At 39.3% G+C, this 13432-nt stretch overlaps 1 protein-coding gene across 3 annotated transcripts in view; it reads left to right on the top strand.

The window, feature by feature from the left end:
- ZNF608 (zinc finger protein 608) overlaps positions 1 to 10893 on the top strand; it is an 86432-nt gene extending 75539 nt beyond the window's left edge. For 2 of the 3 annotated variants that reach the window (XM_018086172.2, XM_018086171.2), the window contains exons 5-10: positions 414 to 2868; positions 4607 to 5024; positions 5585 to 5757; positions 6662 to 6815; positions 8051 to 8132; positions 9170 to 10893. In XM_018086172.2, coding sequence (XP_017941661.1) covers positions 414 to 2868; positions 4607 to 5024; positions 5585 to 5757; positions 6662 to 6815; positions 8051 to 8132; positions 9170 to 9176 — 3289 coding nt within the window. In that variant the 3' untranslated portion in view covers positions 9177 to 10893. Of the gene's footprint in view, positions 1 to 413; positions 2869 to 4606; positions 5025 to 5584; positions 5758 to 6661; positions 6816 to 8050; positions 8137 to 9169 lie in introns of those variants that run through there. The other variant, XM_008923280.3, reaches the window with a different exon arrangement.
- The last annotated feature ends 2539 nt before the right edge of the window (positions 10894 to 13432 follow it).

Raw genomic sequence — 13432 nt, 5'->3', positions numbered from 1 at the left:
TGGCCAAGAGACTGTACAGAGATTAATAAAACACAACTGGTTATAATTGAAAACATGCACCAGTGAAAAGAGTAGTTCCGGATTACAATGTGGGGTGGAAATTCTTTTTTACTTTTCTTTTGTATTTTTGAGAAGGAAGGGGAAATACAGGGGAGTCAGTCAGATGGCAATTACTTTAGAAATGCATTTATGTAAGTTTTGAAAATTTTTCACTCCATTGTTCTAATTAGTTGGATGTGTCCTTACCATTTTTGTCCTTTTTTAATGACTTTCCCTTTGAGACTGTAGCACTCTCATTTTATCAGAAGGATATAATTCCTTTAACATGTATGAAGATTCTGTTATGGGAAGGGGTGGTGTTTTTTATTTTTTTAGTTCATGATTCCTGATGATGAAATCTCTTGTTCGTGCAGGTTTTGTGAATCACCCACAAGTGACCTGGAAATGCGTGGAGGACGGGGCAGGGGAAAGCGGGCTAGGTCCGCTGCAGCTGCCACTGTACCTGGTAATGATGCAAGTTTTGCAGAGTCCAGAGGGCTTCAGAATAAGAATCGAGGTGGTGCCAATGGGAAGGGGAGGAGGGGCAGCCTTAACTCCAGTGGGCGCAGAACACCCCCCAACTGCGCCATGGATGAAGTAAAAGCCAGCCCCTCGTCCACGAACAAGAGGAAAACTAAGCCTCCTATGGAGCTAGATTTGAACTCCAGTTCGGAGGACAATAAATCCGGAAAACGTGTTCGTACTAACTCTAGAAGCACTCCCACCACCCCACAGGGGAAACCGGAGACTAATTTTTTGGACCAAGGCTGCTCTTCTCCAGTGCTGATTGACTGTCCTCACCCCAACTGCAACAAAAAGTACAAGCACATTAATGGATTACGTTATCATCAGGCTCATGCACATTTGGACCCCGAAAACAAGCTGGAGTTTGAACCTGACAGTGAAGACAAAATTTCAGACTGTGAGGAAGCACTGAGTAATGTGGCACTTGAATGCAGTGAGCAAAGCACAAATTTGCCAGGCTTTGATCCACTAAAAGCACCAACATCTCCTTCCTCCATTGCTACCCCAGGGACTCCCAAGGGAAAGAGGGAACTGACCAGCAATGGCCCCAGTTCAGTTATCAGTTCCAAAACTGGAAAGAATTCTGGCAAAAAGAAGGGTCTGAACAGTGAACTGAACAGCCTTCCAGTAATTTCTAATATGGCAGCCACACTGGATAATTGCTCAGTAGCAGATGGCAATTTGCAAACTGAAATGCCGAAATTGGAGGCTGAAGGCTTAATTGACAAGAAGAGTTTGGGTGATAAAGGCAAGAAATCGAACAATTGCAAAGTGGATAAAAACCTTTCCAAACTGAAAACAGCCAGGCCCATTGCCCCAGCGCCAGCACCAACTCCTCCCCAATTAATAGCTATACCTACTACAGCCTTTACAACCACCACTACAGGGACAATACCGGGATTGCCCTCTCTAACAACTACTATTGTTCAGGCTACACCAAAGAGCCCTCCACTGAAACCTATTCAACCAAAGCCCACAATTATGGGAGAGCCAAGCACTGTAAACCCAGCTCTCACATCACTCAAAGACAAAAAGAAAAAGGAGAAGAGAAAGCTGAAGGACAAAGAAAGCAAGGAGACGGGCAGCCCCAAGATGGATTCTAAGCTGGGAAAGCTGGAGGATTCAAAAGGGTCTGGGAAAGACTTATCTGGACATTTTTTAAAGGACCATCTCAACAAGAATGAAGTGCTAGCTAATGGACTGTCAGAGTCTCAAGAGAGCAGGATGGCAAGTATTAAGGCTGAAGCTGATAAAGTTTACACGTTCACAGACAATGCGCCCAGCCCTTCCATAGGGAGTGCCTCCAGGATGGAATGCAGCACTTTGGTGAATGGACAATCTGCTATGGCGCCACTGCATGTGTTGACACAAAATGGTGCAGATAGCACAGCTGCCAAAACCAACAGCCCTGCTTACTCAGATATTTCTGATGCAGCTGATGACGGTGGCTCTGACAGCAGGTCAGAGGGCATGAGGTCAAAGGCCAGCTCTCCGTCAGATATTATTTCTAATAAAGATGGTGTTGTAAAAGGACATTCTTCAACCACAGCACAATCGGCTCAAGCAAAAGAGTCTCATTCTCCCTATTACCATGGCTATGATCCTTATTATTCCCCAAGTTACTTGCACTCTGGACAGGTCAGTGCCCCAGCAGCTGGGAACAGCAGTACCCCACAGACACTGAAGATCAAAAAAGAGGCTGAGGAAGAGGCTGAAAAGAAAGAGAAGGCAGAAGCATCAGATGCCAAGAAAAGTGAAAGCACTTCCTCTAATTTGCAGCCGCCACAACATCAGTCGGTAATAACGCAAAGGCACCCTGCACTTGCTCAGTCACTTTATTATGGACAGTATGCCTATGGGCTCTATATGGACCAAAAGTCCTTAATGGCCTCTAACCCTGCTTACAGGCAGCAGTATGAAAAATACTACGAGGACCAGAGACTAGCAGAACAGAAAATGGCACAAACTGGGAGGGACTGTGAAAGGAAGAATGACCCCCCCTTGAAGGAGATTGGGAAGGATGACAACAAGCAGAAGAATATTCCATCTGCCACTATTTCAAAGGCCCCTTCAACTCCGGAGTCCAGCAAAAATAACACTAAAATAGGGTCATCAGTTCCTAACAAAGGTGAGGAGACAACCAAGTCACAGATCCTTTCCAATCACCAGCAGCAGCTTCAGTCGGAGAGTTTCAAAGCAAAACAAATGGAAAACCACCAGCTTATAAAGGAGGCGGTGGAGATGAAATCTGTTATGGACTCCATGAAGCAAACAGGAGTAGATCCGACCACAAGATTTAAACAGGTGAGATCACAAGAAGTGGAACAAGAGAGTCTTGATTTATCTTTAAGTCGTGTGAGATTTTCTCCCTGGTTCTGATATGTTCTTCTACCTCTGCAGCCAAACAAGCTCCACCATCCTTTTTTTACACCGTATGGTATTGTAGTCTGTGAATAGACCAATAGACCTTCCAGTTGAGCTACTTGAAAAGAATAAAAAAATAAATTAAAAATTCTAGTAAGGTGGTGACAGAACCTAGGTTTAAGACCTGAATAGACTTAAATTATATGCATGAATGAAATAGAATTAGATTTCTCTTTTAGATGTAAATTCTAAGCATTTTGCTTAGTTGAGAAATAAGAAATTTCAGGAAAAATAAGCAGTTTCATTGCGAGAAGACTTAAAGCAGATTTGAAACATGGTTTGAAGTGTTTCTTTTTTTTGTTAAAAGACAGTTGGCATTTACTAAAGATGGGTGAGCTGGTTCTTTGAAGAGTTGACTTGAAGCATAGCTCTTTATCTTAACCCAAGGTGACCTTTTTGAAGCAGTTAAGTTCCCCTTCTCCCCTCAACCAACCTCAAGCCCCTACAGACCTACACAATGGATGAAATCCTCTCTCCACTGAAGTCAGTGATAGTTTTGCCATTGATTTCAGTGGAACCAGAATTTTATCCAGTGGCTTCATGCTGACCTTCCTAGATGTCTTCATTTGAGGCAATGCGACTGTCTCTGTGCATTGAACTGGAGCCTCAATGCTTGATGCTTTCATGTTCTGGTGTATGGTACATCCCAAACTTTAGCCTTATGCACTGTCTTTCAAGATACAGTATGGTCAGGGGAGTGGGAGTTAGCCCTAAGCAGGAGAATACTTTTGCTGATTCAAATGAGTATTTGAACCAGACTGTCCAAGCTTCTAGTTGTGTGCTTATATTTTTGTGGCATGTGCCATAATGTCTGTCAATTGGAGAAAATGTTTACAGTTAACTTTTGCATTTTCTGTGTTAGAAAAAGAAGTTTTCCTGTTAATTCTTGGTACTGATTTGGTGTGATATTTTAAAGAAATCACATACCTATGATATGTTTATAAACTGGTGTAATATAATGTGTAAAAAGATATTTACAGTGCCCAGTACATGCTCTTTAAACCATGTGGTCCTAATCCTATAATTTATAATTACCTATCTATAATCCTATAATTACCCATGTGTAGTTTTACGAACTTGAAGTAAGACTGTCAGCTGAAGAAGTCTGCCTTAATGTCTGACTTCTGCTGATTCCCAAATGGGAGGCAGCATCTTTTCAGTTAATCAGTTTTTCATGTGCATTGTTCCAGGTATTCTAAGCGCTCTAGCATAATATTAGCCAGTTTTAATTTTAATTTTGTGGTTCACAGATATTTTTTGCTCTCTAGTGGGAAAATCTCTCTGTGGGCTTTAATTAAAATGTTTTATGAATAGCATGGTTTCAGAACTTTGTTACAATGCATATGTATTTCATGATTAAACTAGTTAAAGGCATGAAGAAGGATATAAGATGAAGCAATTGAATTAAATTTTGATAATAGTCTCTTGCTCCTTCATGGGAATATTGGTTTGACTTTGAGCTCAAGGCACTCTGTAGCAAGCAAACCTCTCTTTTCTGTAATATGGATATGGTATTAAAACAGCTATTAAAAATACCTTAACTGAAGTATGGGAAATATCAATAATGAACTTATTTCAACATCTAAGTTCAGAACAATTTTTTTCTCCTCTGTATTAGGATCCAGATTCACGAACATGGCATCATTATGTCTATCAGCCCAAATACCTTGATCAGCAAAAATCAGAAGAACTTGATCGTGAGAAAAAGTTAAAAGAAGACAGCCCTAGAAAAACACCGAACAAGGAAAGTTCCCTGCCTAACCTTCCTGTCTCATTAGCAAGCATTAAAGAGGAGCCTAAAGAGGTCAAGCGTTCTGATTCTCAATCAGTGGATGAGAGCAAGATAAAAAATGATGATCAAAAGACTCCTGTAAATTGGAAGGACTCTCGGGGTGCTAGAGTAGCAGTTTCCTCACCAATGAGTCAGCATCAGTCATATATCCAGTACTTGCATGCTTATCCGTATCCACAGATGTATGATCCCAACCATCCAGCCTATCGCGCAGTCTCTCCTGTCCTAATGCACAGCTATCCTGGTATGTATTCTGAAATTTGCCTTGCACCAATAGTTACAATTTTCACCCTCAAGTTACAGTAAAGCCTACATTTTAATATTTCTTATAGTAGCTAGGGTAAATTAGAAGCTTCATGGGTGGCGTTGTGTGGCTTGTGCTTCTACTAGGCAAAGTTCTGTAAATGAAACTGATTTAATACAAGATGGTCCTTTTATGAACTGTCACAGTTCCCAGCTACAAGTTTCTCAACCCTTGACAGTCTGCTATTGCTGTTAGACTGACAGATAGTTTATTGCCTATAAAAATATTCTAAGCACTTACTGTCAGAAACGTTATAGTTACTATTCCTTTCACTTAAAGAGGACCCATAAATGTCTGAAATGGCTATCAACTGAACTCTCTTTATAACCTCCATTCATCAGGGTAAATTAGGTGATGAAATTGAAGAGCGAAGATGCCATTTGATAGTCATGTGATCTACTTTTGCTGTTATGCTCTGTTCTGACATTCCCTCCTCCTACCTTGATATAACCAAAATGTAAAAACAGTAGCTTGATGTTGTATTTATTGTTTATCTGCAGGAGCCTATCTCTCTCCAGGATTTCATTATCCAGTTTATGGGAAGATGTCAGGGAGAGAAGAGACAGAGAAAGTCAATACCAGCCCAAGCATCAATGCAAAAACAACCACTGAGTCCAAAGCACTGGATTTACTCCAGCAGCATGCCAGCCAGTATCGCAGCAAGTCACCTGTTGTAAGGCTTCCTCAGTTGTTACTGAAGAGGGTTACATATGGGCAGGGGTAGAGAAAGAACATAATTTTAAGAAGCACACAATCTGGCAGCAAGCTGTGAATGCATGAGTCTTCTTTATAGCACTGCTTAAAATAAAAACAATTTATGGTCAGGATGCTTCCGTGGCATAAACTGGAAGTGACACGTAGCACAGTTCTGTCCTCAGACTCTTCCTATCTTGAATGAATTCATGCGGAAACAAAGATTCAGAGGTACTTCCTGGGGCATATTTTATATTGTAGTTAAATGGGGAACTCCTGTTTGGAAACAGATAATAAATAAGAAGTTGGGCTATGGGATTTGGTAATATCCCCTCCTTGTATTTGCCAAGAATCCACATCTTTCAAGGAGCAGATTACCAGCCTCAATTTCTGAAGATTTACATGTTGGAACAAATACTGATATTTCACTTTCAGATAAGTTGGTGCTAGTTTTAATTGTGAGCAAGTCATTGACTGTAATTATAATTTGTAAAAGGTTTTCTGGCTATTCAGTCAGACTTGATCCCCAGAGTGCTATAGAGGCTTGAGAATTCATTTACATCAGCTTTCAGCAGCTCAGCTAGGTTGTCCACACATTGGCAAGCCAGCCAAGCTTCAGGAAAAAAATAGAAGTCATTGTGGTGGCTTGAAGCTGCAGTATGTTGCCTCAAAATCTCTGTGCCTTGGAAAATCTTCCATTAGCTAGAAAGACTAACTTTAGATAAGAATCAAGTGCAAATAATCAGCTTTATCATTAGCTGATAAAATTAGCTTTATCATTAGTATTCAAAAAGTGTTTGACAGGTATGGATAAGTGTGGTTTTCTTGTGATTTCATCCCTTCTAAAATTCCCACATCAGTTTTCTTTCAATTTCTATTACTAGCCTGTGGAAAAATCAGCAGCTGAGCGTGAACGGGAAGCAGAAAGGGAACGAGACCGCCATTCTCCTTTTAGCCAGCGGCATCTCCATACACACCATCACACACATGTTGGAATGGGTTACCCCCTCATACCTGGACAATATGACCCATTTCAAGGTGAGCAGAAAATTTCCAATGGTGGGATTGGCTTGCTTGTAGGATTGTTGCCTTGACGTTGGAAATCATGCCTACATGAAGCACTTTGAGTAGAGATCCCACTGTTAAATCAGAAGTGCTGATTTAGGAAGAAGGCTTGAAAATTCACAGCATGTACTAAGAGTATATTAATAGCTTCATGTCTGAGAAATGCCAACTTTTGTTTCCGAAACTGGGTGTCAGAGCATTATTAAAGATGTACCAGTTAGGCTGTCATTCACATGAATGTTTTGATTCCTCCTGCAAACTGACATTAACTGGCTGAAAGGCAGTAAAAAATCCAAAGCAAATAACCTCCTTTTTGTATAATGAGGGTTGTGTAAGCAATGGAGAAAGTGTAGCAAAGACAAAAGCTTTTTATACTGAACATATTTTATGTGCAAGGCATTGCAGTCACAAGGGTTTGCGCTTGTTATAATTTGACCATCTGAAAGAGGACTCTTTGTATTTTGGCAAATGCCGTGCACAAAATTGCAGTCAGGGAAAAAGCACAGTAAGATGCGATTTATTCTCCCTAGGTTTTATACCAGTCTTTGAATGTTTTTTCTCTAACTGTGGACTCTGGCTGAATGAAAAAGAGATTTCCTCCCTTGCAGCAAAGTATGTGCTACCACAATCGGTGGCTAAATGACATTATTTCTTTATGTTCACTTGATGCCTCAGTACTTATTTTTCCTGTGTAAAAGTCTTGACATTTCTCAGTTTGATTCAGTGATTCCATGTGCCTTTTGGGATGCATTATGCTTGTTCAGTGGCAAAACTGTAAAAATTATAACTTATTATGAAAGTATTGTATTCTGAGCAGCTGGCATGTCGTTTCTGTAATTCACTGTGTCTTTTGATTCTTGTTGTTTCCTAGTACCTGCAATTTCTACTGAGCTTCCTCAGGAACTCATGCAAACCACTTAGCATCATGCAGTGCAGTATTTGGAAAGGAATGCAGTACAAGTTGAAATGCTGTAATTTCTTGTAAAATATCTGTCAAGGACAATTCAGTTTATTAAATAAAGTTATATTGATCAAACTGGACAGACTGTCTTAACGCTGTTGCCTGGAATATTTGCCATTTATATAGTGTTAAGCCCCACTATTTTCTGGCTTTTTGCCCTAGAGATGCTTCCTATGATTTCTTTGAGCACAAAAATCCATTAAAACCAGACGTACATCAACATTCCTTTGTTTCTTCTTTCCCTCAGGATTGACCTCTGCTGCCCTTGTTGCCACTCAGCAGGTGGCTGCACAGGCATCTGCATCTGGTATGTTTCCTGCACAAAGAAGGTAAATAGCCAGTAAATTATATATCATATCATTGAGAGGAGAAAGCAAATCTTAGATTTTTTAGCCTGATGGTCTGCAGTTCGTTATATGACACAGTTTTTAAGGTTGAGGAAAAACTTGGTATTTTGGGTTAATTGCAGTTTTGTTCTCTTTAGGGTGACATTTTGTCCTTAGTTGTGTCCTGTAACTGTAATGTAGATCATTAGGAAAGAATAAGTAGTCTGTCTTCTGAGATTTTCCATAGAGAATCCTTTAAGTGTTTGTATTAAGATAAAACAAGTGATTATGAAATATAATTTAAGATAATAATAATATTAAGATAATAGTAAGATCCAAATTTTTATAAAATTAGTTTAAAATTAATGTTCAGTTGGTTCTATTTATGACCAGGAAAACTTAGGATTTTATCTATTCTGCAGGTCTGCCTCGTTTGCTGATTTTCCTTTCAGAGAGGTTTGCTCGGGAGCTCGTTAGTGATGACTCTTATTTAAGTTACTTCCACACATTTGCTGCTCAGTTATTTTCTAGGTTTTCAATTGAATTTACTCTTCAATTATCATCATTACTCTTCAAGAGAAAAGAGACTCTCCTGTATTATAATGATGCCATCTCAAGTGAAAAACCCAAAGCATCTTTAAAATTAGGGTTTTGTTCATTGCTGCCATGTTAAACCTCAGAGTTTAATGTATTAAATAGTGCTGAAAATTCCAGGGTTATGGATTTCCTTCTGAAAGCTAACTCTGAAGACAAGCAACCGTGAAAGGCTCTTAGCTGGAATTATTTGAGTGAGAAAGGCTTGTAGCCCTTAAAGAGCTGATGGATAATAGGGCATCAGAATCCATAAGATAACTTCCAGCACAGGTTACTTCTCCGTATGTTGTTCCTGGCAGGGGAGGGATTAGGACATGGCTTGCCATTTCTGCTGCTTGAGTTTGAGAATACTAGTTCAGATTTCATTTCATGATGTATCCAAAGTGCAGAAAAAAAGTAAGAAGAAGGAATGCTGCCTACTAAAACGTTCTTCTTTCTCTTTTCAGAGAATGATGAATTTGGGGATGAACATTGTCATGTGACTGGATCACATGAGGAAGCGCTTTATTACAGACATCAGTTCCATGGTGTTAATTTGAAATGCCTTAATGGCAGGCAAAAACCAGTCATTTCATTTTTGTAAATTGCAGATTTTATCACAGAGTAACAAATGTTGCTGTAATTAGACTTCTGTTTTTATATATATATATATGCGTATATATATATATACATATATATATAAAAATATATATATATTCTTTACTTTTTTTGTATCAGTACCAAGGCTCGCACACAGGGTCTGCTGCTAAGTTGCGAACCACACAGTAAATGGAGATATGTATTTGTCACGTTTAGAAAGCGTTAACCGCAAAAGGCTGTTGTTTCTTTTCTTCCTTTTCTTTTTCTTTTTTTCTTTTTTTGATTTCCAATTGTAAATAAATAATGTTATGTATCAGTGTGCCTGAACCTTGCATACCCTTCTGATATTTCCCACAAGCTCTCAGAGAGGCTAACTGTGATGACACTTTGGTACAATGTAGATGTCTATTTGGTGGTTCCTATTAAGATGCATCAGTGTAAAATGTTACTGTATTCACTGTTTCATTGTAATTGTGTATTGTGAAAAATATACCTTTGGAAGGCATGGGGATTCTAGTACCACAAAAACTGTGTTGTATATAATGTATAGATTTTAAATGGAGATAATGAGCATCTGTGAATAATGAAATGTCTTTTTTGATAATCTTGAATGGCAGATAACCTAATAGCCTGCATACAAGAAGACATCTGTGATTGTTCTATTACTTGAATAGTCCTGCAGTCTTTTTTTTAATGTTTACAATTACCCAGATTTAGAGGAGAGACTTTAATGCCATTACCTGTTTACTTGTTTTATGCTGTAATCTAGTTTATTTTATGTAAAACGTATATCGAATGCTTTCATTTTTTTACTTGCCTTAAATAATTCGGCAATCAGAATAAAGAAAAAAAGTTGCTTTTTTTTTTTAAATTTCTGGATGTCTACGGGCCACTTTGAAAGATGTGTCATAGCTGTAGATAGCAGAGGCTGCAGCAACGACACAGCTACAAGTTGTGCTCCTGCTGGGCCTGTGCTGTTGTCCTGTCCCAGCAGGCGATGCGGAGCCCAGGCCAGATGGCTGTGGGCCTCTTTCAGTTGACCCTGATAGGTTCAAAAAAGGCCCATAGTAACACTTTGGGTGGTATTAGTGGAACTGAAATCTCTAATACCTGTTTTAGAGCAGCTCTGTATGCTATAAATGATAGGCAAATTTTTCCTATTATGTCTGTATTGTCCCCCTTCCCCCCATTTTGAATAGATGCCTAAAAGCAGAGGAGCTGTCAATTAAAAAAAAAAAAATTCCTTTGCTGTGCTTAATCTGCATTACCACAAAATATTTATATTGTTTTGTTACAATGTGGTTAACACAGCACATAGTAATATGAAATCACTAATCATGACATGAAAAAAAATCAGATTTACTGGTCAGTATTTGAGGCTTTAATTTTGGTCCTTTTCTGCATATCCCAGTTAACGTTGATTGTCAAAACTGTTTTTTAAAGTTTTACTGTTTTTTTTTTGTTTTGTGTTTGTTGGTGGTTTTTTTGACAGGGTGAATTACTGCAACTTAAAGGTTGTTCTTGAAGTCAGTTCCGTTTCTTCTACCTTGTGAACACTTAATACAGAAGGATGAATTAAAGATTCCCAACAGACAAGCACACTTGGACTTTTTATATTACTATGATGAATCTGCCATTAATATTGCTATAATTGTTTTATTTTTATAGGCATAAAATCAGTTCCCTTAGTGAATAGTTATAAGGTTTATTGATTTTTACTACACATCATTCATCTGTGGCTTACTATTATTGTCTTGTTCTGAACACATTCAGAAGTCTCATAGTGGTGACATACTACAAGTTAGCCTCATAAAAAATGGGAAGGAAGGGGTGTTTTCTTTGAAAAAGGGGATATTGTGAATGCAGGGCTCTTGAAATAATAAATGCCTTATTACTTCTATAGTAAAGGCTCAGATGGCTTTTGTGTTGAAATGTACCACTGATTTTTTTTTCCTGCCTAGACCAGTAATGCTTCCAGAGCAAAACACATCTTATAAATTTGCACTATTGGTGATTTTGATTTAGTGTGGTTTGAGTGTAATAAGTAACTGGAATGAATTACTCTGATTGATACAGGGTAAGCAACAGTTAAAACTGCAATTATTGTTATAGCTTTATTGTATCCTTGAGGTCTGTAAGAGTGGCTAACATCCATTGCCATTTATTGTCTTCCTCCACTTAAGATTATTGTCTTCCATCTGGTTTTATTGTCTTCTGTTTGGTTTAACACTTGCCATACTGACCTCCTTAAAGGCTGTGCCACAGTGAGCGTGACTCTGTGGTTCAGCACTCCCCAAAGCCAAAAGGTATCCATGTCCAAGCATAGAGGTGCAACTACTTGGTCATCTCACCACTGTGTGAGCATCCAAAGGATGAGTAAACAGAAGCAGTTACACAAGGAACACAATTTACACACATGGGAACTACAGAGGCTGCTCACTGAAAAGGGGCAGCAGAAGCATCATGATACAGATATATTTGCACTCTGTTTTCCACAGGATGGGCTTATACTTTTTATTACTTCTAGCTGACACATTTACCACTCTGCCCTTCCGGCAGCAGCTATCAGCGACCTTGCTCCTGTTCTCCAGGTGTTGCTGGATGTTTTGAAAAGGTGAAGCTGGGCTTATGCATTACACTTAACTTGAGTTTCTAGCCTGTTCATGCAAATGCAGCTAGAGAAATTAAAGGTCTGTCAGTGCAAGCCCATCAGACCAAAAAATCCAGCGGGGACCTACTGCCTGTGGCGCTTGCACTGGGGAAAAATAGATGTGAACAGAGAAGGGGGTGTGTGTGTTTTTTTAACAATTATGTAGCTCTAGGGGCTGAAAGAGGACAGGGCTCTAACTGAGAGAGCTGGCTAGCTATCAGGGTTAGACTAGATATGGTAAAAATGGGGACTAGGAGTAACATTTCTCCAGTTTTGTAATTTTAGATCCCCTGGTGGCCTTGGGTAGCACCTGAGAAGTCACTGAGCTAATTCTGTGCCATACCATCCCTTCCTTGTTTCTGACAGTTGCACTGGTTAAGCTTAACCATTGGGTCAGTAGTCCCACTTGTCACACTGACAAATGCTGTCAGAACAAGGGCCTCCAAAGGACATGAAGTTAGAGAATCCCCAAATCCATCCTAAAACACACACCAGGGATTGTTGATTGCACAAAACCTGGCATAAGCACAGGACACCACAGTGGCTTTCTGTAGCTCACCACCGTGGCTCTTCTCATGGAACCAGTGGAGTCAAGCAGGAAATCTAGTTCATATTTCCTTCTGGCATCACCTGTCTTGTCACTATCTTTATTACAACTAGCAAATGTATTGTCCTCAGCTTTCTGTCTCATAATCTCACTCTAATGTTTACTTGCCACAGTCTCTCCTCCTTTCTCCTCTCCCCTCCTTATGTCACTTGCCCACTTAAGGAGCCCTCTTACATCCATCTGATGTTATCAAAATTCTACTTGCACATCTAAAAACCTTCTGCATGTATTTGTTATCTTGACCCTTGATTAGTTTCTCTTTCCTTTTATCACGCTTCTTCCTTTAACTTGTGCCTTTTTCTGTAGCTTACACTGTGCCTCTCTTTAGCCTAAAGTATTTGGGACAGAGAACATATCTCACTTCAAAGTCATACAACACAGTTCATATCTATAGTTACCTCTGAATAATAGCTATAGCATCTCATAGATGATAGCACAAGATGCCATGAGTAGCTAGTACAGACCATTATTAACAAGAAGCTTAAGGTAACTGACAAAAAACATTACAGTTTTCAAAGGTATTTTGAAACCATCTAGTCTCAAAATTGTGAATGATACCGAGCCCACATAGGAAGTCTGAAGCTGTATCTGCCTGCATCAGAGGGAACTGGAGACATACAGTCATTACTTAATGTGCCAGCTTTGTTCTGCTTTAGAAAGAGAGCTCTGATTTCAGTTTTAGCAATTTAGGTAGCTTTCTCTAGTAAACACTCTAAAGCATCAGTGTTACAGTGCTCCTTTGTGAAGTTTTTTTTCTTAGGTTATTTTTGGAAGTGGGGTGGAAATCTTACTATGACCAAGAAATGCAAGAAGCGTTCATTCAGGAGAGGAGACGTTAGCTAAAGATGTACATGTTCCAGTGGTGTAGAGATA

The sequence above is a fragment of the Manacus vitellinus genome, unplaced genomic scaffold, assembly GCF_001715985.3.
Source record: "Manacus vitellinus isolate BGI_N305 unplaced genomic scaffold, ASM171598v3 scaffold_9_pilon, whole genome shotgun sequence".
NCBI lineage: Eukaryota > Metazoa > Chordata > Aves > Passeriformes > Pipridae > Manacus > Manacus vitellinus.
Note: the sequence above shows the minus strand (reverse complement) of the source record. Positions and strands in the feature narration are given on the sequence as shown.